Source organism: Emydura macquarii, unplaced genomic scaffold (assembly GCF_026122565.2).
Source record: "Emydura macquarii macquarii isolate MOO-44397 ecotype Brisbane River unplaced genomic scaffold, CSIRO-AGI_Emac_v2 contig_3647, whole genome shotgun sequence".
Lineage (NCBI taxonomy): Eukaryota > Metazoa > Chordata > Testudines > Chelidae > Emydura > Emydura macquarii.
The window spans coordinates 468,275-486,501 of record NW_027133784.1 but is presented as its reverse complement, the minus strand read 5'-3'; the positions used below and the strand labels follow the sequence as shown (position 1 = coordinate 486,501).

General features: G+C 59.0%; 2 protein-coding genes across 2 annotated transcripts; one reads left to right on the top strand and one right to left on the bottom strand.

Moving 5' to 3' along the window:
• Nucleotides 1-3,425: 3,425 nt before the first annotated feature.
• Nucleotides 3,426-8,479, top strand: LOC137145810 (sulfotransferase 2B1-like). The gene is made up of 6 exons (XM_067536738.1): nucleotides 3,426-3,866; nucleotides 5,052-5,260; nucleotides 5,863-5,989; nucleotides 6,451-6,545; nucleotides 6,733-6,913; nucleotides 7,431-8,479. The coding sequence occupies exons 1-6, from the start codon at nucleotides 3,728-3,730 to the stop codon at nucleotides 7,544-7,546; spliced, it is 867 nt and encodes a 288-aa protein (XP_067392839.1). The 5' UTR covers nucleotides 3,426-3,727; the 3' UTR covers nucleotides 7,547-8,479.
• A 1,407-nt stretch (nucleotides 8,480-9,886) lies between these two features.
• On the bottom strand, nucleotides 9,887-13,101 carry LOC137145808 (D(4) dopamine receptor-like). Its single transcript, XM_067536737.1, has 2 exons — nucleotides 11,683-13,101; nucleotides 9,887-11,260 (listed from the first exon to the last, which is right to left on the bottom strand). The coding sequence occupies exons 1-2, from the start codon at nucleotides 12,683-12,685 to the stop codon at nucleotides 10,950-10,952; spliced, it is 1,314 nt and encodes a 437-aa protein (XP_067392838.1). The 5' UTR covers nucleotides 12,686-13,101; the 3' UTR covers nucleotides 9,887-10,949.
• Nucleotides 13,102-18,227: the final 5,126 nt, after the last annotated feature.

Here is an 18,227-nt window from a genome sequence, read left to right as displayed (position 1 = left end):
GTGGAGCTCGGGGTGCGCTAGAAAGGGCGGAGCTGCAGAAGCGCAGCCGGTGGCGCGTGGCAGCACGGACCAGCTGGCCTGGATACGTGCTCCCGGGGTCCAGCCGGGTTTGTACTCAGGGCAGCAAGCCTGTGCCCCTGCTGCCACAGCTGCACTCTGTGTTTAGATGGGCACAATCGACACCTCGCCCTGGCGGGACTGCATCTGTCGTTTGCTCTGTCGGTCCCAGGATACTAGCGAGGCCAGGTGGGCGAGGGAATAGCTTTTATTGGACCAACTTCTGTTGGTGTGAGAACCAGGCACTCAGGTTCCCTAGTGACCCCTACATATGGGGAACTTGGGTTAGGGAGAGGGGAAGTTGGAGGTTTCCCCGTAAATAAGGGTGAGACAGAGTCTGTATTCCAGCCCGTCACGGGGCGTAGGCGGGGATTTCGAGCCGGCCGAGCCCAGGTACTAATTCCTGACTGTATCTCTGGGCTCTCTCGCCGGTGATCTAAAGCTTCTGGGGTTTGCACAGACTTTGCAGATTCGTTTTAGTTTCTGGTTTCCACAGACAGCATTCCCCAGCTGGCCTGGTGCCGTGTCCCTTTCAGGACGCCCCTCCCCTCCCCCAGCCCGGGGATCTAGTGGGGTGCATACGCCCATCCCCAGCTGATGGTGCCTTTTCTGGTCTCAGAGCTGAATTGTCGGCTCTGTCAAGCGTGTCAAAGACGAGGGTCTAAAGTGCAGCGTGTTTCTAGAAGAAACGCCCTGGAGATGAGCGCCGTGCGATAACAGACACGTGGTAACCAGACTGCGATAACAGACAGGCGATAACCAGACGGACAAGCTCAGCATAAAACCAAAAGCCACCCTCTCGGCTCTTGGGCTCTGGATTTCCTCCTCCGCCTGGCTGCTCCCAGCTTCCATGTGGACACCAGAGCAGCCAGCTGAATTCGAATTAAACTGGTCTGGCAGAGAAGGGGTTAGCCACAAACAGCAGGGAGCGGAGGCGCCCCGGAGAGAAAGGAGAAATGTCCTTATAGTTGAGGCCTGAGAGGGGAGTTTTTTTTCTGGAGTGTCTCTGCACAAAGCTCTCACTTTGCTGCCTTGGGCGCTTCTCTGGCTGCCACGCCCTGCCCGGCCCTGCGCTGGGGGACGCACAGTGTTTGAATCCCTGGGTTTGAAACGTGGGCTCCCTTCTCAGGAGCAGGCGCTTGCTGGCTGCGGGCGGCCCGAGGTCGGTGTTAGAAATTCCACCTGGCTGGTCAGGGCCCTGTGCGGGACGTGTTGGCCCACGGCTGTGGCCAGCTTGATACAAAGAACCTGGTCAAGCCACTTGTCGCAGTTCAGGGCAATTGCCCCTGTACGTCCCCTCTGTGGCCCAGCAAAGAACCCCACTCTCTAGCCTCCACCTCCCGTCCCCATCAGCTCTCTCGGGTGGAGACCCGCGTCTGCCTTCTGAGCGGGCTCTGTCCAGGCTTCTCAGCCCCCTGCCTCCCTCGTCATTCCCAGCACAGAGAGGGCACCCAAGGACACCCGCTTCCTCTTCAGAGACAAGTTAACAAGAGGCGTAACCGTGTCAGGTGCGGGGCGCCAGCCGGCACACCCTCTGCATGCCTGCCTTCGTCGGAAGGTGAAGAGGTTACAGAGCACAGGTTAAAGACAACTACAGGACGGTGGCTGTAACTTACCAGGGATCACCCCCCAGCTCTGCCATGGGGCCTGCCTGTTAGCTGGGTCAGAACACAAAGCCCTGAGCCTGTTTAAAACCAAACCCTTCCTTTGCTGGCCCCTGGAGGGGCCGGCTGAAAGAGTACGTGCACATCTCCCCAGGGGTGGCTGAGGACGGGGAATTCCATTAGCACCCCCTCCCCCTCGAGCAGGGGCATGCAATGCCACACGCCCCGTGGCATTGTTAATCCAGAGGTGTGAGCCCTCATCCAACGGGGTTTAACTGAGTCCAGTCACATTTATCTGCGGGCCGGCAGGGTTTGCCCAGGCTGCTGCCGCGCTGTCCGGTCTGCCCCAGTGCGCAGCGAGAGCCGGGAGCAGTCGGCACCAAACCGGGACTCAGTGGCACCCGCAGGGACCCCAGGGCCGGGCTGGTGGGGGTGGGGTTGCCAAACGATCTGGCCAATGCCCCGGTCTCACGCCTCGTGCCGCCGGATGGAGCTACAGGGCCAGTGTGGAGCTTGGCTGGGGTAAGGCCAGCGCAGGGCTTGGAGGCTGGCCGGGGCGAAGGGCGGCATGCGGCTGCTCCCTGGTCTGTGCCGTGCAGCGGGCAGCTGCCAGTGTGCCAGCGAAAGCCCCCAGCAGCGTCCTCTGTCCTTCCTGCAGGTGCCCGATGGAAACTGGTTCCTCCTGCTGCGGTGCGCCGAGATGGCGCCAGCATGCGGGATGGCAGCTTGCCACCCTCCACACAGGAGAGTCTTCCAGGAGCCGGGCGGGTCACCAGGCAGCTGGGCAGTCTGCGATGCCATAGACCGCTGCGCGCTCCCGCCGGGCTCCCGGTGCTTGGCCAGCCCTTTCCCAGCCCGGCGCTGCCGTCCCAGCCCTTTCCGTCCTGCCAGCTCCCCTTCTTGCCCCAGGCCCTTGCTCCGGTCTCAGCCTCGCTGCTGCCACTTCGCACCCGCCGGGCTGCGGCGTGTGCAGGTGTAGCTGTGCTGAAGGCCTCGGGCGGGGGAGGCTGCTCGCTGCCCGATGAGCAGTGCCGGGGCTGGAGGGCATTGGGGGGGGAGCGTGGCGGTGGCCGGTGCCGCGCGGGAGTCTCAGTGCCCCGCTCTGGAGGGAGCCAAAGGCCCCGGCGCTCCTCGCTGATGCCAGCAGCTCTCACAGCTCTGCGGGCCGGCTTCGCTGTGGCGCTGTCTCCTGGAGCATCTCAGGCCAGCCAGGTGTGAGCTTGGGGCCACGGTAAATCGCTGCTGCGAGCGGGAAGCAGCGTTCCCAGCTGTGACGACCCGGCCGGTGGGAGGAATGATGGTGCCACCTGCGACCGGCCTGCGGCACCCGGGCAGGGTGTGCCAAAGCCAGCCCGCTTTGCGCAGCGGAACTGGCTGCCTCTGGCCTGGCTGGGACGCCCACAACTGCTGGCCCGGGCCCTGCGAATGGGCGGGGGAGGTGGCTGCTTGTGGGGGGGTGCATTCTGGGGTAGCTCCGGGTGCAGAGGCGCAGCCCCGGGGCGGTGGGGCGGCTGTCGGGGGGAGGTGGTGAGGGCTGGCTCTGGCTCTGCACTGCTGTGGAGGTATCGGGACCATCCCGTGTGGCTTGCAGAGCCTCAGCTGGGCGGGGGTGACGCTGGTGGAAGCTGCGGCTGACGCGTCGCTTTGTTTCCCAGCCGGTCTAGGGCAGGGGTTGCTGACGGGCTGGCGTGTTGGCCCGGGGGAGCCGTAGAGGACACAGTGAGTTTGCTGATGAGCCGCGTCTGTTACCTTTGCAATGGAAGGCTGGACCTCGGCGGTGTGTGTATGTTTAGCTGCCTTGCCCTGGTTTCCCGTCCCTCCATCATAACTCCCTAGATGGTTTATCACAAGACCCACGACAAGCCGCGCAGCATGTTTCTAGTGTAGACAACCCTTAGTCAAATCAAAACAGCCTGATACTCCCCCGCCCGCCCCCGCCCTCGCCTGACGGGGAGGGGGAAGCCAGCCAGGCTGGGCAGGGTTCCTCTTTCGAGAGCTATTTAAGCTGCTGGCGTCGGTCGGGCTGGCTGAGCTCACACTCGCCTGCCCAGCTGATCGCCAGGGCCATGGACAGGATGGAGGTGACGGAAACCTTCGACGGCATCGTCTTGCCCGGCCACCTGCACACCGCCGAGTCCCTGCGCTTTGCCAGGAGCTTCCAGTTCCGTGACACCGACGTCCTCATCGCCACCTACCCCAAGTCTGGTAAGAGCCGGGCTCCCGCCACCACCGGGCTGCGGCGAGGGGCCGGGACCGCTTCTGGCTCCCTGATGGGCAGGGAAGGGGCTGGAGCAGCATCCATCTCTCACCCGTGGGCTGACCCCGTGGGCACGGCGCTGGGCGTTCGCTCAGGGTGGAGCACGGGCCGCCGGTATGGCCCCTCTCCCCACTCAGCAGTGTGGCAGAAGCTGCCCACTGGAGCCTCCGGGAACGGGGCTGCTCTGTCGGGGGCTGCATGTTCCCTCTGGCCCCGCGCCCCACCCGGCTGGCTGGGAGAAGGGGGTCTCATCTGCCGGCCGGGGGGAGGTGGCTGCAGGTGCCGCTCCCCAGGGGTTTAGCAGCATCCGTTAGAGCCGCGCACGCGCTGTCAGGGAGCCACCAGGTAACAGGACCCCTGCGATGGTCGCCCTGGTGCTCTCGGGCCTCGCTGGAGCCTGGGGAGGGAGCTGCTGCCAAAGGCAATATCCCGGCAGTCTGGAATGCAGGGGTGGGAGGGAATCAACTCCTCTGTAATAAACAAAGCCGCAGCAAATCCCCTGGGTGGGTGTGTGCAGGGTCGCAGCACTGCAATGCACAGGGAGGGGGCCGGCCGGCGGGGGGGGGGCCCCACATTCGCCTGAATTGCCAGGCTGTGCAGGCCGGCGGGGGCACTGGCTGTGGGTCCTCACAGCTCTGCTCCCGCTGGCCGGTGACTGGCTGCGCTGGCCCAGTGGCCCCGCTTGGGGCCGATCAGGAATGCAGAAATGCAGCGCCTGGCCCTTGGCAGCATTAAGCCGGCGCCACGGTCCTCTTCTCCCTAAACCCTCGAGGCTCTGGGCCAGAGCCGGGCTGGCGTCCACCAGCCCATCTGCAGCCTGGCTGCGCCGTGTCCGGCTGCGTGGCCCCGGGTCGCTCCGCTTCCCTGGAATTGTTTGGCTCTCCCCTGCTTGGGAGGGGGCTGCCGCCAGGGCCGGGGACTGCTGAGCGGAACATGCTGGGAACGCTGGGCTCCAGGCATGCCCGCTGGACCTGCTGGGGTTAGCACCCCATCCTCTGTCTCTGGGGCGAGGGAGGCGCCCCACGCGCCGCGCTGCGCTTGCTGCGTGCGAGGTCCGGTCCGGACAGCTGGCAGCCGGCCGAGCGCGCCGTGAATGCTGGGCCAGGTGGGGACGCCGCTGCTTTCTTCTCTAGGCACCACCTGGATGCAGGAGATCCTGACCCTCGTCTACAGCCAGGGCAACCTGCAGCCAGCCCAGACCATCCCCAACTGGGCCCGGGCCCCCTGGCTGGAGCACACGTACTTCAAGGAGATGCTGCGCGAGGCTGACGGGCCCCGCCTCATCACCACGCACCTCCCCTGCCAGGCCCTGGCCCCGGCGCTGAGGAAATCCAAGGCCAAAGTGAGTGCCCCGGGCCGGCCAGAGAGCGAGCCCGCGCGCCGCCCACCAGCCCGTCACCCTAATCCGCTGGCGCCGGTGCCCTTGTGTCTCTAGGGCGTGGGCGCCATGGGGCAAGGACTCGGCTGAGGGCTCTGCCCCTGCGCCCAGGGCCTGCCCAGCTGTGGGGCTGTCCCGAGAAGATTTGAACGGCTGCCAGAGCTTGCCCGGCCCCACCCTGGCTGTCCCGTCCCCTCCCGAAGGGGCTGGCCCTGTATTAGACGGCTCTGCCCTGGCTGAGTGAGCCCTGCGGCTGGAAGGGGCTTTCCCCAGGCCAGAGCACTCGGGTGCGTTACAAGCACCGCGCTGCCCTGCGTAGGGCCGGTGGGTGGGCTGGGGAGCCCCCCTCTGCCCACACTTGCTGGGCGCCGAAGGCCTCGCTGTTGGATCCCACCACCTTGTTCAGGACAGAGGCCCGGAGCTGGGACATGGAAATGGGCGAATCCTGCAGGCTCAGGGCAGCTGACAGGAACCATCCCCGAGGAGAAGGGCGGGGCACACAGCCATTGCTCCCGCTGTCTGTGCGTCCGGCTGAGGCTGATGTCCGTGTCTGCTCCTGATCCCAGGTGATCTACATGGCCCGGAACCCCAAGGACGTCATGGTTTCGTTCTATCATTTCCACAAGCTTGCCAAGTTCCTGCCTGACCCGGGTTCCTTCGATGACTTTCTCATGCGCTTCCTGGATGGCAAAGGTGAGCCGGCGTCTCCTGCCTGTCTCCATCCCCTCCCCTGGCGAGCACCGGCCAATTAGCAAACATGCTGTAGGCTTCACAGCCCCTTGCCGGGCAGGCATGTCACTCCCCCCCCCCCCCAGTGACAGATGGGGAAACCGAGGCACAGGGACGGGCATGACTCGCCCACGCTCTTATGGGGGGGGGGGCTGGCTGGGCTCAGAGCTTGGGGTGCCTGGCTCTGTGGCCCCCGCTCTAGGCCCTGCCAGGACCAACGGCAGCTGTGCCGGTGGGGGCGAGGGGCGGATCCAGGCTGCCGGGGTCCTGCTGTCAGAACCAAAGGGATTGTGCAGCCCGGGGTCCGAGGAGGTGGGTGAGCAGGAGCCGGCTTTGGGGGTGGAGGGACGGGGCCGTTAGCACCAAGGCCACCGTCGCCTCGCGTGGGGCTGTGGCTTGATCCCCACCCGCTCTGCTCCCCGCAGTGCAGTACGGCTCCTGGTTCGACCACGTCAAGGGCTGGCTCAGCCGGCAGAAGGAACTGGAGCTGTTCTACATCACCTACGAGGACCTGCACCAGGTGAGTTAACCCTTTGCTCCCAGCACAGCACTGTGCAGATGGGGCACCTGTGGGGGCAAAGCCGAAGGAACCGTGCGGAGCTGGAGCCCCCGGCGGAGGGGGCCAGCGCCCCTAATCGCTGGCGGCGCACACGACCTGGCCTGGGGGGTGCCCCTCACTAACTGTGCCCCTCTCCGCGGCTCTGCAGGACCTGGGGCGCTCCGTCGCGCGGCTGGCAGCGTGGCTGGGCTGTCCGCTGCAGGAGGAGGCGCTCAGAGTGATTCTGCAGCACTGCAGCTTCTCCTCCATGCGCGAGAACGTGATGGTGAACTACACCCTCATCCCCCGCGAGATCATGGACCACAGCCAGGGCAGGTTCATGAGGAAAGGTACGGGGGCGGGGGGGGAAGCAGTCCCAAGCCCTGCCCCTCCCACTGGGGCAGCCACAACAGCAAAGGGCTTGGCAGGCCCCCTTCATTCCCTGGCCTGTCTGCCTCCGCCCCTGCGGTGGGGTAGACCCAGCTCCCCGCCCTAGTGCCGCTGGGACTGTGACGCCCCCGCAGGCAAGCGTGCGCCCTCAGCAGGAGCCAGACGCGCCCTGCTGGGTGTCAGCCAGGCTCGGCTGCAGGCTGAGACGCCTGGTTCTCTTCCCCCCGGGGCTGGCTGCCAACGCTCCGAAGGGCTGCCCTGCAGCGCCCCCGCGGCTTTCTCAGCTGGGCTGATCCCTGGGGGGTGCTGAGGAATACCGCGAACCCCAGCGAGGGCGTACCCTCTAGCCAGGCCTCCTGCACCCATCACCATGGGATCAGGGCACTAGAGGCAAAGGCCGGCACGCCTGCCCCTACAGAAACCGCAGCGCTCTGGGACAGGAGCCAGCTTCACGCGGCATCTCCTCCTGCCTTTCAGGGACCGTGGGCGACTGGAGAGACCACTTCACCCCGCTGCAAAACATGCTCTTCCACCGGCTCTACCGGGAGAACATGCAGGACTCCAGCCTGCGCTTTCACTGGACCATGGACTGATGAGGGGTGCAAGGGGAGGGCAGCGCCTTTGGCCACAGCTGGGGCTCGGGGAACAAAACTCTAAGCCACTTCCTTGGGTGGGGAACACAGGCTGGGCCCCCTCCCTCCCAGCCAGCGGGGAAGGCTGTGCCACTCTCTGCCCTGAGGCGGTGAACCAAGGCCCCTGGCCTCTCCTGGAGGGAGCCGCGGGGGTGGGCTGGGGGTCATACAGAATATTGGATGGAACAGCCCTTGGGGAGGGGGAATGCACCCAGGGAGCCGGTTACGGATTCAATGCCCCTGCCCTGGTGACTCCCTGCATACGGGTATACGCACCATCTCCCAGCCCCTCCCAAGAGCGAGGGCCAGCTGGGATGCCCATCTCCGCTGCGCCAGTCCCCTAGAGGGGAGACACAGCCGCAGCCTTTCTGGAGGCTGACTTGGCCCCGGCCTGCCCTCCCTCCTTCCCTCCCCAGACTTTGCAAAACAGACTTTGCGAAACAGCCGCTGTGACTAGAAAAGGAAGCCCCGCCCTGGGCTTGGAGAGGGACGCAGCCTGGCTGTCTGCCGCACAATTCCTGTGAATTGTCTTCGGGGTCCCCGTCTCCAAACCAAGATAAGCTTCAGAATAACGGGCTGACTCCCAGCAGAGCGGTTCTGGATAAGCTGTATTTATACGTAGGAAGGCACAGACTCCCCTTGGGCTGGCCAGCGGCCCTCTGCCCAGTGCGAACCAGCCTGCAGGCCACACACACCACAGGCCCCTGCCGGGGCCGGCAGGTTTAAGACTTGTCAAATCGCCCCGGTTCTACATGGTGGTAGCAGTGCTGAGTGCCCCCAGGGCGAGGAGTGGCCCTGGCCCCCTGCGCGCCGTGGCTGGGTTTTGTATCAGATTGTTGGGGTGTATGTACGGACTGGTAATTATTGAATGGTTTTGTGTCCGGAAAGCGTCTGGCGAATTCTTTCAGACCCATCAAACCGCCTCGGTTGGGGCGGGGGTGGGGAGGCGGGGGCATGGCCCAGCAGGCATTGCCTAGTGCACACGGCTGTGCTCGGGACAGCATCGAAACACAAACCCTAGAGCCACAACAGACAGGAAGCTGAATCCTGCTTTACCAGAGTCCTGAGAACTCTGCAGCCCTGCCAGAAACTCTTGGTGGACAGCGGACACCTGCCCTATTCCAGAGCCCTTGGGCTGGTCACACTGGCTCTTTTCGCAGCCTCCAGCCAGCCAAGGAAACCCATTCAGCCCGCAGTTAAATAACTACATCTTTATTTGTTTATTTACAGTAATGTTCATTAAATCATTTTTTCCAGAAATAGAACATTGAAAGATGGGGGGTGGGGAAGCTACCTACAGACAGCTCCAAACCCAAGAGATATAAAATAACTTTGACAGTAATTTAAAAAAAAATACAGTGTGGAGTTAAAGCGGGTTTGGTGCACACGATACACAGGACAGGACAGACTCCACAGTAAAGCTTTTTCTGAATCCACCACCATATACACTTGATCAAGTCAGTTACAAACATTATTTCAATTTGATGCAGTTTCCACTGGTTCCTGAGGTGTAACTCATGGGGGGGCGGGGGTAGTGGGTCAGAACCTGCCCTAAACAAGAAGCAGGAATACTGGGGAGGGAGAACAGATAAAATGGCTATTTACAATGCAACACGAAGACAAAAATTCTCTCATTCAAGTCACAGGGGAGAGCAGAGGCTATTTTGCTCTAAAGCAGCATTACGACACTGCTGCTTCCCTCCTGATCGCAGAAATTCACTTCAAGACTTCATATCTTTTGACAAAGGAAAAAACCAAAACCAAGCAGCCTTTCCCTGGAGGGGGAGGTTTCAAGCACTAGAAGAAATCACCTTGCAACAGAGCAAAGAAACTGCCCAGGGCCTCAACACCGTCTGCACTTCCTGGATTGCTACACTCAGCTTTCTGGGTTTGGTCATTTAACCCTCTGGTCTGGCTAGAAGTGAGAGAAGACTGGAGGAAGAGCTCCATCTCCTGGCCGCTCTTCGTTACCAGTCCGAGCCATGCAGAGTCTGGGTAACGGATTACAAAATGTCAGTTTCCTCACCTGTTCTTGGGGAGTTGGCCAGTGACATGCAGGGGAGGCAGCTTCAGTAGGGGACATGCAGTGAGGATGGGACAGTCACTCTAGCAAACCCCCAGCCAGACTGTGGAGGAGGGAGGCTACCCAGCAGCCAGCTGTTTCTTCCTTTGCACCAGGACACAGTTTGGGAGAGCCCCCAAGTCAATGCTGTCAGCGGGGGGCTGTCTAGAGAGCCACCCGTCAGGTCCTGGAGCCCTTCTTCCAGACTGAATTCTCACCTTCCGTGGGTTTGGTCATCCAGTGTAACTAAAACCTACTCTACAACCCCCAGCATCTGGACAGCAGAGGCAGGCAGCTAAAAAGGTGTTAAAACCGGACAGACTGTGTCGCGTCAGAAGCTGCAGAGTTTTCTCTTTTAAGTTGTATAAAAGTATTCTCCTCACTCCCCCCAAGTGAGTTTTTGTCCTTCTAATGCCCAGGGTCCCGGTTAAGTGAGAGGGAGGGGAAGGAGGATCGCCCAGCTGGGGTGCCAAACAGAGCAGATGGCAGAATCTGAACCCGATGAATGGAACGGGCCAAGTCTGCAGCCTGAACAACGGTGCAGCAGGTCCCTGGACAGCTTCCCGAAGTGATCATGGCAGGTGTAATAGTGATGGGGCCTGAACTGCAATGCCTGCTTGACAGTTCCCTTTGCAGACAGGATCTCACACCTTCCCCAGAGCCCTTACACGTCACCCAGCCTTCGCCTGCAAACTTGGCACTAGCCTGTTATTGCGACTTTGGAGTGCCCTGGCTTGTTGGTGGAAGAACCACGTCTCCTTTGGACGAGGGGGAGAACCCACTTCTTGTCAGATGGCACTGCTCAGAGAGACAGGTGCCTGTGATCTACCGTATCCGAGAGTGGGGCTGTGGGGAGGCAGGGACTTCATACCGCCTCTGCCCCTGGCTGAGGGGATTCAGGGCACTTAGCTCAGAGCAGCTGTCCTGTCTCTTTCACAGCAGACGCTCACGGCTGTGCTGTGACCAGTTTACCGTACAAAGCCCCTTCCCAGGAAGGTCTCCTTAACCCAAACAGTCTGTAGAGTTCACCAGGGCACCACTGGGTGAAGCTTGTGGAAAGACGCTTGGCCTCCTCTGGTGACTTTTCACAAGTCCCTTCCCAGAGGCAAGGGCAGCCCCAGCCCCCGGAGGAGGCAGCAGCTCCTTCTGCTGCACAAGCGTCCAGGCTCTTGGCACAGCCATGTGTTGAGTGGTGGCAGCACGTCTGGCAGGCCACAAAGATGCCTGACGCACTGTACAGGACCCAGCAGGGCAACGGCCTTTTGTAGACGCCACAGCTGACACGGCAGGCGGCAGAGCAGCTTACACGCTAGTTTGTGCTTCCCTGGGCAGTAGGATGCTGGTGGAAGAGCCGCTGCAGGAGCGGTTTGGGAGCAGAGCAGGCTGGCTGCTGCTCCTCTCCACCCCCGCACTGATGGTGACCGTCCTGGGCACGTCCTGCTCCCACTTGGCTCTGCGGCAGGGCCCACAGAGCTGGCGCCCGATCTTCTGGAACTTGTGCCTGAAGTTCCTGTTGGTCCAGAAGTAGACGAAGCAGTTCAGAAAGCCACTGCCGCTGGGCAGCCACAGGGCCACGAACTCCAGCCACTCGTGGACTCTGTCCTTGGTGATTGCTGCAAGGAGGAGAGCAGCAGGTGAGCGTGCCCCACCTCACACGGGACCTTCTGCCGCTCACCCCCCGTCTCCCCGCCCACCTCATCCCCCTGTCCTCGGCCCCTTCACCCTCCCCCTGCTTCTCCCCACTGCTCTCTGCCCCCCACTGCCCTCTGCCCCTCCCCCGCCTCTCTCCACTGCTCTCTGCCCCCTCTCCGTGCTCCTGCCCCCCACCTGTCCTGTGCCCCCTTCCCTTCTCCCTGCCCCCCCACTGCCCTCTGCCCCTCCCCTGCCCCACTCACTAACCTCTCTGTGCTCTGCCCCTCCCCCCCATGCCCTCTGCATCTTTCCTTTGCCCCCTCCCTTTCTCCCGTCCCCCACTGCCCCCTCCCCTTTCCTTTCCCACTGCCTCTTACCGCCCCCTCCCCCCGCGGGCACTCACCGTTGTACAGGATGGTGACCATGCAGGGGGTCCAGCAGACGTAGAAGCCCACGACCACGGGCACTAGGACCCGGGAGGCGGCGTCCAGCTGCAGCAGGCGGAGCCGCCTCAGCCCCGCCCCTCCGCCGCCCCCGCCCCGCCTGCGCCTGCGCTGGGCGCGCGCCGCCTGCCAGAGGCGCAGGTTGGCGAAGGTGACGGTGGCCGCGGCGGGGCAGAAGACGGCGGCGGCCAGCAGGCCGGCGTAGGCGGCGTTGGAGGCGTAGTCCGGCTCGCAGAGCAGGGCGGCGGCCGAGAAGCGCACGCGCAGGACGGCGGCCCGGCCGGGCAGGGCCACGGGCAGCAGCAGCAGGGCCGGCCCCAGCCAGGCGGCGGCCAGCAGCAGCGCGAGGCGGCGGCGGCCCAGCAGGCGGGCGTGGCGCAGCGGGAAGAAGACGGCGACGTAGCGCTCGAGCGAGACGCCGGCCAGCGAGTAGAGCGCGGCGCCGAAGAGGCTGGAGTTGACGAAGGCCACGGCCCGGCAGTAGGCCCCGCCCCCCGCCGCCTCAGCCGCCGCAGGCCCCGCCCCCTCGGGCCCAGTCGCCTCAGCCGCCTCAGGCCCGCCCGCCTCAGTCGCCTCAGGCCCGGCCCCGGCCGCCGCCGCCAGGCCGCCGTAGAGGTTGAGCGGCACCACCAGCAGCGCCAGCGCCCCGTCGGCGGCCGCCAGCGAGAGCAGCGTCAGGCGGCTGCTGCGGCTCCAGCCCGCCACGGCCGAGCCCACCACCGCCAGCACCGCCCCGTTGCTCGCCAGCACCAGCGCCCCCAGCCCGCAGATGATGCCGATCTTCAGCCGCCGGCTGCTGCCGCTGCCGCCGCCCTCGGGCCGGGGCCCCGGGGAGCCCCCAGGGGCCTCGCCCTGCCCGGCCGCCTCCGGCAGCGCTTCCGCCGCCCCGCTGCACCACCCGGGGGCGGGGGGGAGGCTGGCTAGCAGGAGAAGGAAGGGGAAGGTGGGGCCCATCCCGAGCATGCTCCCTCCCCTCCTGGGGGCCCTGGGCCGGCCGGTTATATAGCCTGCCGGGGGTGGGGGTGGGGAAAGGTAGGGCGCTGTCCGGAGCCGCACCTGATCCGCACACTGGGGGGGGGTGCACAAAGAGGTCCCGCGGCGGGAAAGGGGGCTGGGGCAGACATGGGGTCCAGGCGGCTCTCGGTTGCATTCCCGGAGGTAACGTGGCCAGTCTCGGTGCCCGGGAGGGTATTCGGTCGGGGGGGCGGTGAGCCCATGGGCCCCCGTGCCGCTGCGGAGCAAAACAAAGTCACCTGCCACTTTGGATGGGTGGGCTTCATCGGTTGGGGCTTCTCCTTCAGTGCCCGGCCCCCAAATGTCTTCTCCAACCCGCCGCTTCGACTGGAAGATTTAAAGGGAAACACCACGAGGAAGGGCGCCTGGTCCGTAAAGTTACATCTTTAGATGAAATAACAAGCAAGGAATTCAGCAGCCCTGATAGCCCGGAGTTGTGAGTCCTCCTCGGAGCCATGGCCGTCTGTGACACAATCATTCCCTGTGTGCTATAGCTATACATCGTGCCATTAACCATAAATAAAACGCATCGCTGAAACTTGTGTTGGCTCTTAAATGTAAACAATTTGCCTTTCTGTGGATTTCTCAGTGTCATTCGTTTTTGTATAGAGGGGGAAACTGAGGCACATACAGATTACTTAGGCACTTTTGACAAGCCCATTCTTAATTTATCAGCACAAGTCTTATTGAAAGTCAGCGGGACTTGTGGTCCTAAGCCATACAGGCACTTTTGAAAATTCCTCTCAGTGTGGCTTTCCCTAGGTCACACATTCGATTGGCAGAGCTGAGAAAAGAACCCAAAGCCTGACTCCCGTTCTTCCTCCGTGGCCACGTACGCTTACCTTGGGGTGATGAAATGAAAGTGCGATGATCATCAAGTTGTTGCATTGTTGATGCTTTTCCTCAGACTATCTGATAGAGCAGTCAAGAGTTTTCAGGAATTTGCCCAGCTGCTACCAAAATGGCTGGTGAATTAAACTGAAGGCGGTGTTGCTTTCTTACAAGCAAAGACACTCTGGAACAGAAGAGGCAGCAGGAGATGGACTGCTAGTTTCTAATTTTGAGGATGAAATCAGGAATTTCTGCAGTTTGCGCTCTACCTTTTGTGTTTTTATCCAAGTTGATTTAGGTAGGAAGCAATTGTGAGAGGAGTAACTACCTCTTATTTCTGCACAAGATCTTTCTCTCTGGTGTTTGAGGCAAAAACTCTTCAGTGTCAATAGCAGATGAAGGAAAGAATTTAGTGGAAAAAAGCTCCCATGAAGATTTGCCACCTCCTTTGGCTGGGACATTGAATGCTGCTCCAACTACTATGAAGAGAGCACAGCCATGGGCTTCTTTCCCCCATTGTGGAGATTGTAAGGTCCAATACTCACTGAGCTGCTTCATCATCATGCCCAAATGTATCCTCTGTGAGCATGGATGTCTGTGCAGAAGAGCCTGGTTCATTGGCATGACCAGATTGCGCAACCAAGAGCCACCCTGGCAGCGTGCCAGGAGCCCAAGGGCTGTGTCTCTTATCTGAAATGGAACAACTTGTAACCATCCTTGACTTTTAGGGGACAATGTTCAGAGACTAAAGGTCCCATCATGCAATATTACTGGGTCTGTATCAGCAAGAAGTGCTTCAGCTGATCTCAACCACAGGCATGCGTCATAGAAAGATGGTGTCTTATAGCCAGGATCCAGAACAAAATCAACACTCTGAACTGGATCTTGAAGCAAATAGGAAGCCACTTCTGCTTACTGAGCCCAGGGCGATTGTGTTGCATATGACTAACATCAAGCAAATGTGTTCTGCGCCAGCTGACGCTTCAGTAGCCCCCAGTGCAGAGCACTTTGCAGCAGTCTGACATGGCAGAGACAAGGGCATGGATCATTGTGATGAGTTCTGTATCGAAGAAAAATCATAACCTCCTAGCCAAGTGCAAAATGCTCTTATCTACCACCACTACCTCATCTTCCAGAGGTTGCTGGGAGTCCAGAAGAACCAGGACACTGTACAACCCACTGCTAAAAAGAGACCACTGTTGCTCGAGAGGGGGCAGATCTCACCCTCTCAGATTCACGTGATGCTTTTCCCTGTCACCTCTGCCTTATCTGGTTGAGTTTCAGACCATTAGTTGTGGACAGTTTTGTTGTAGCTGTGTTTGTCTCAGGTATTAGTGAGAGAGATTAGAGACAGTTTGCTGTCATCCAAGTCCCTATCCTGGTAAGAGACTGGAAGCAGAGAGAACATGTTGTCTGCAACCATGGAAGAAGCTGTAGACCAGAGAGGCAGCAGGGTCTTAATGGCTAGGGCACTGGATTGGGAGTTAGGAGGCCTGGGTTCTCTTCCTATGGCTGCAGCAGACCTATTGTCTGATCTTGGGCAAGTGACTTACCCTGTTTCCTTTCCCTCCCTCGGTTAGTTTGTAAGCTGTTTGGGCCAGGGACTGTCTCTTGCTCTATGCTTGGACTGTGCCCAGTGCAGCAGAGTTCTGAACTTAGCTGGGACCTCTAAGCAGTGTAATACAAATAAACCCTCTGATCCTGTAAGAAGATACTACAGTGCAAAGGGACACATGAGAACCTAAATGGTAGATGTGGCATTGCAGCCCAGAATTTTACACTCTACCTCCCCCCCCTCCCCACCCATGGTCTGACACATGGATTTCAAAGTAATGTCCCTGGGAAAGGTACTTTCTAAATCCTCTACAGAGATTTTTACCTCCCCTCCTCTCACTGCCATGAGAACTGTATCCCCCCGGCTGTGTGACCAAACCTGGTGACTGTGCACTGAGCGAGGACATGGATTTTTGCCCTGACATGGATCCCTTGGCACGTGACTGGAAGTGAACTCCTGTTGTAAGTTGACCCAAAGTGAACTTGCTCCTGTGTCTGTCTGTTTTCTAACCCTTTGCCTGACTAGATGTGCTCTGATTTCCCAGACAGACATGCCAGTGCCCATAAAATGCTGATCGTGGTTTTTAACAAACAAAGCTGCATTTATGTTGGCTTGGAAAGAGTCCCTGCGGGGTTAATGTTTGGATGCTGGAAGTGGTTGGTTATGCTGGCGCAAGGAGTCTGTCAGCTATCACCTCTGTGAATTTGCAGTTAGGATTCAGTGGCAAGTAAACTGTACTAGCTGCCGCCAAGAGAGTGCAGCACTGGTGTGGGTTTCATTCCCAGCGTTCTGGTTGCAGAATAGAGGGTGCATTGAATGAACTGAGAGCAAGGGTAGGGTTCCTAAAGATGGCACGTAGTGCCGCAGAGGGCATTCTGCATGGAGTGGCAAAGGTTGAGCCTGGTTAGCCAAAGAGAGAGGGTTGCTGAGTGGTCAGAAGTTCTGAATTTGAGCTGTCCTGGTCAGAGGAGTTACCAGGCACACGAGCACAGGGACAGTGAAAGGACATTTGTAGGAGGAAGGAAGGTCTTGTGGGTATGGCAGGAGACCTGCTGTCAAGAGACTTGGATTCTGTTTCCTGCTTTGCCACAGATCTATGTGGTGGCGGGTAGGTCACTTAATCTCTCTTGCATCTGATTCCCCAGCTGTAAAGGGAGGATAATAACCCACCTCCCTGGGAAGCTGAAGCTCAGCCAGTATCTCTTTGAGATTACCATATTACAGGTGCTAGAGAAGGGCAGTGTATTATATTAAAGCTTTAAATGTTTAGATTCATCCTGAGGAGTTCTCTCCCTTCCAGTCGCCCGCTACCAATTCTCAGACATCATGGCCCAATTGATTTCTTTGCCTGGAAGTTGTGGGCAGATACAATGGGGTAGAGGGGGTATCCCTGTTTGGGGCATTGTCAGACTTTCTGTTTGAGGTGTTCCAAAAGCAGCTGAATGCTAGGCTGTGTGGTATCCCTCTGCTGAGAGAAGTATTTGGGTTGTCTTGTGAATTACTGGCCAGCACTGGGTCCCAGGAGTACCTATAGATAGCTCCGTTTTGTGGATGGGTGAGGGTATCAGTGGAGTAAACAAGAACAGAAGAAATGGATGTGCACTCTAGAAAGGAGTCTGAGAAGCTGCTGCTGACGTGAACCAGCTAGGGATGGCACCGAGTATGTGGCCAAACATGTCCAATGCAGTCATATTATCTCAGGTCTGTTGTTTGGGGTCCAGGAGAACCTGGGACAGTGAAGCTTTAGAAGCAGACAAGCTGTACAGCTGTGTCTGAGAAGCATATATTCTTGGTGAGCGTTGTCATTCCTTGTGTAGTGTTAGTTGAGTAAGTAGTGTGGGGGCAGGAATTGCCTGTTTAAAAGGAACATGTCTGACAGCCCCAATTTATCAGGGATTTGTGGTGTGCGATCCATGCAGTGATTATGATAGCCTACAGTTCCCTGATTGTTTTCTTTTCTCTCTAGCTGCTCGAGGCAAAGCGAGATTGGGCTCATTATTTTGATACCCATTTCAAGGAAAGGTGCTTTCTTTAAAGTCTTTCTTCAAAGCTCATCCCCTAGAACATAAGAGATGTGGTTGAATCAGAGGTCTTTCCTATTGAAGCACAATTGAATACAGCGTGAGAGCCTCACTTTTCAGATATCATCCGCTTCCAATTCCACACCCACTTCCTTAGCTCTGTCTCTGCAAAGAGAGTCCTATTGTTTAAGCTCCTTCAAACATCTGCAATGAAAAAAATGGCTCTGGGCAAGCCTGATCTGAGAAAAGTTTTTTGGTTCACGTCACCGGGCCAGCACTTGGGAGGTTCTATTGCCCTGGGGCAGAGAAGTGCTGAGGACCTGGTACAGTTCAACAGGTGGGTGCTGAAATAGACATATTTGACATGTAGTAAAAAGCTCATCCTGTCCCCGCTCCCAGCCTCCAGGAGGGCTCCTCTGTTCAATAACAAGAAGAAAAAAACCTGGAGAACTTCCTCTGTTCTGATTTGATGTAAAAGTTTCCCGTGGTCTCTCCAGCAAAGGAGCTTGGGGTTATAAGCCTTTCATCAGCCCTTGTCTAGACAATTCTGCATCAGCGATGAGTCCTTGGCTTGTTGGCTGTGATTATACCAGGAAGGATGCTGGCCGTGTCCCTGAGGGAGTCCACACTGCTCTCAACACCCTGTTTAAGTGCCCAAAAGATTTCTTTCAAACCAGCTCCAAAAATCTGCATAGCAAGTGTAGATTTCTCTTTCCTTGTGATGAAAAAAGCAATCTGTCCTTGTTCTGTTGAGCTAGCGTCCCCTGTGTGATGTGTGCTTGAAGCTTTCTGGGTTCATCTGAACTGGGCCTCTGATCTAGTGAAAGAAATGTTTCTTTTAAAGTCCAGCTGGATAATTCGTCTGGTTTTTGAACATTCATCTGCACAGCCAGTTCCTTTATCCTGCTATCTAATTTGCTAGTCTTTTGGTTTACATAGCAGCTGTCAAAGGTTACGTTGGCTATAATGAATCAAGTTAGCACCTACAAAATGGGCTCTCTAGTTACAGTTTGTAAATAGCTCAGTTTCTGTTGCTGAATATTTCTCCTTGGGGGTGCAAATTGGGTCACAGGAGTCTTAAATT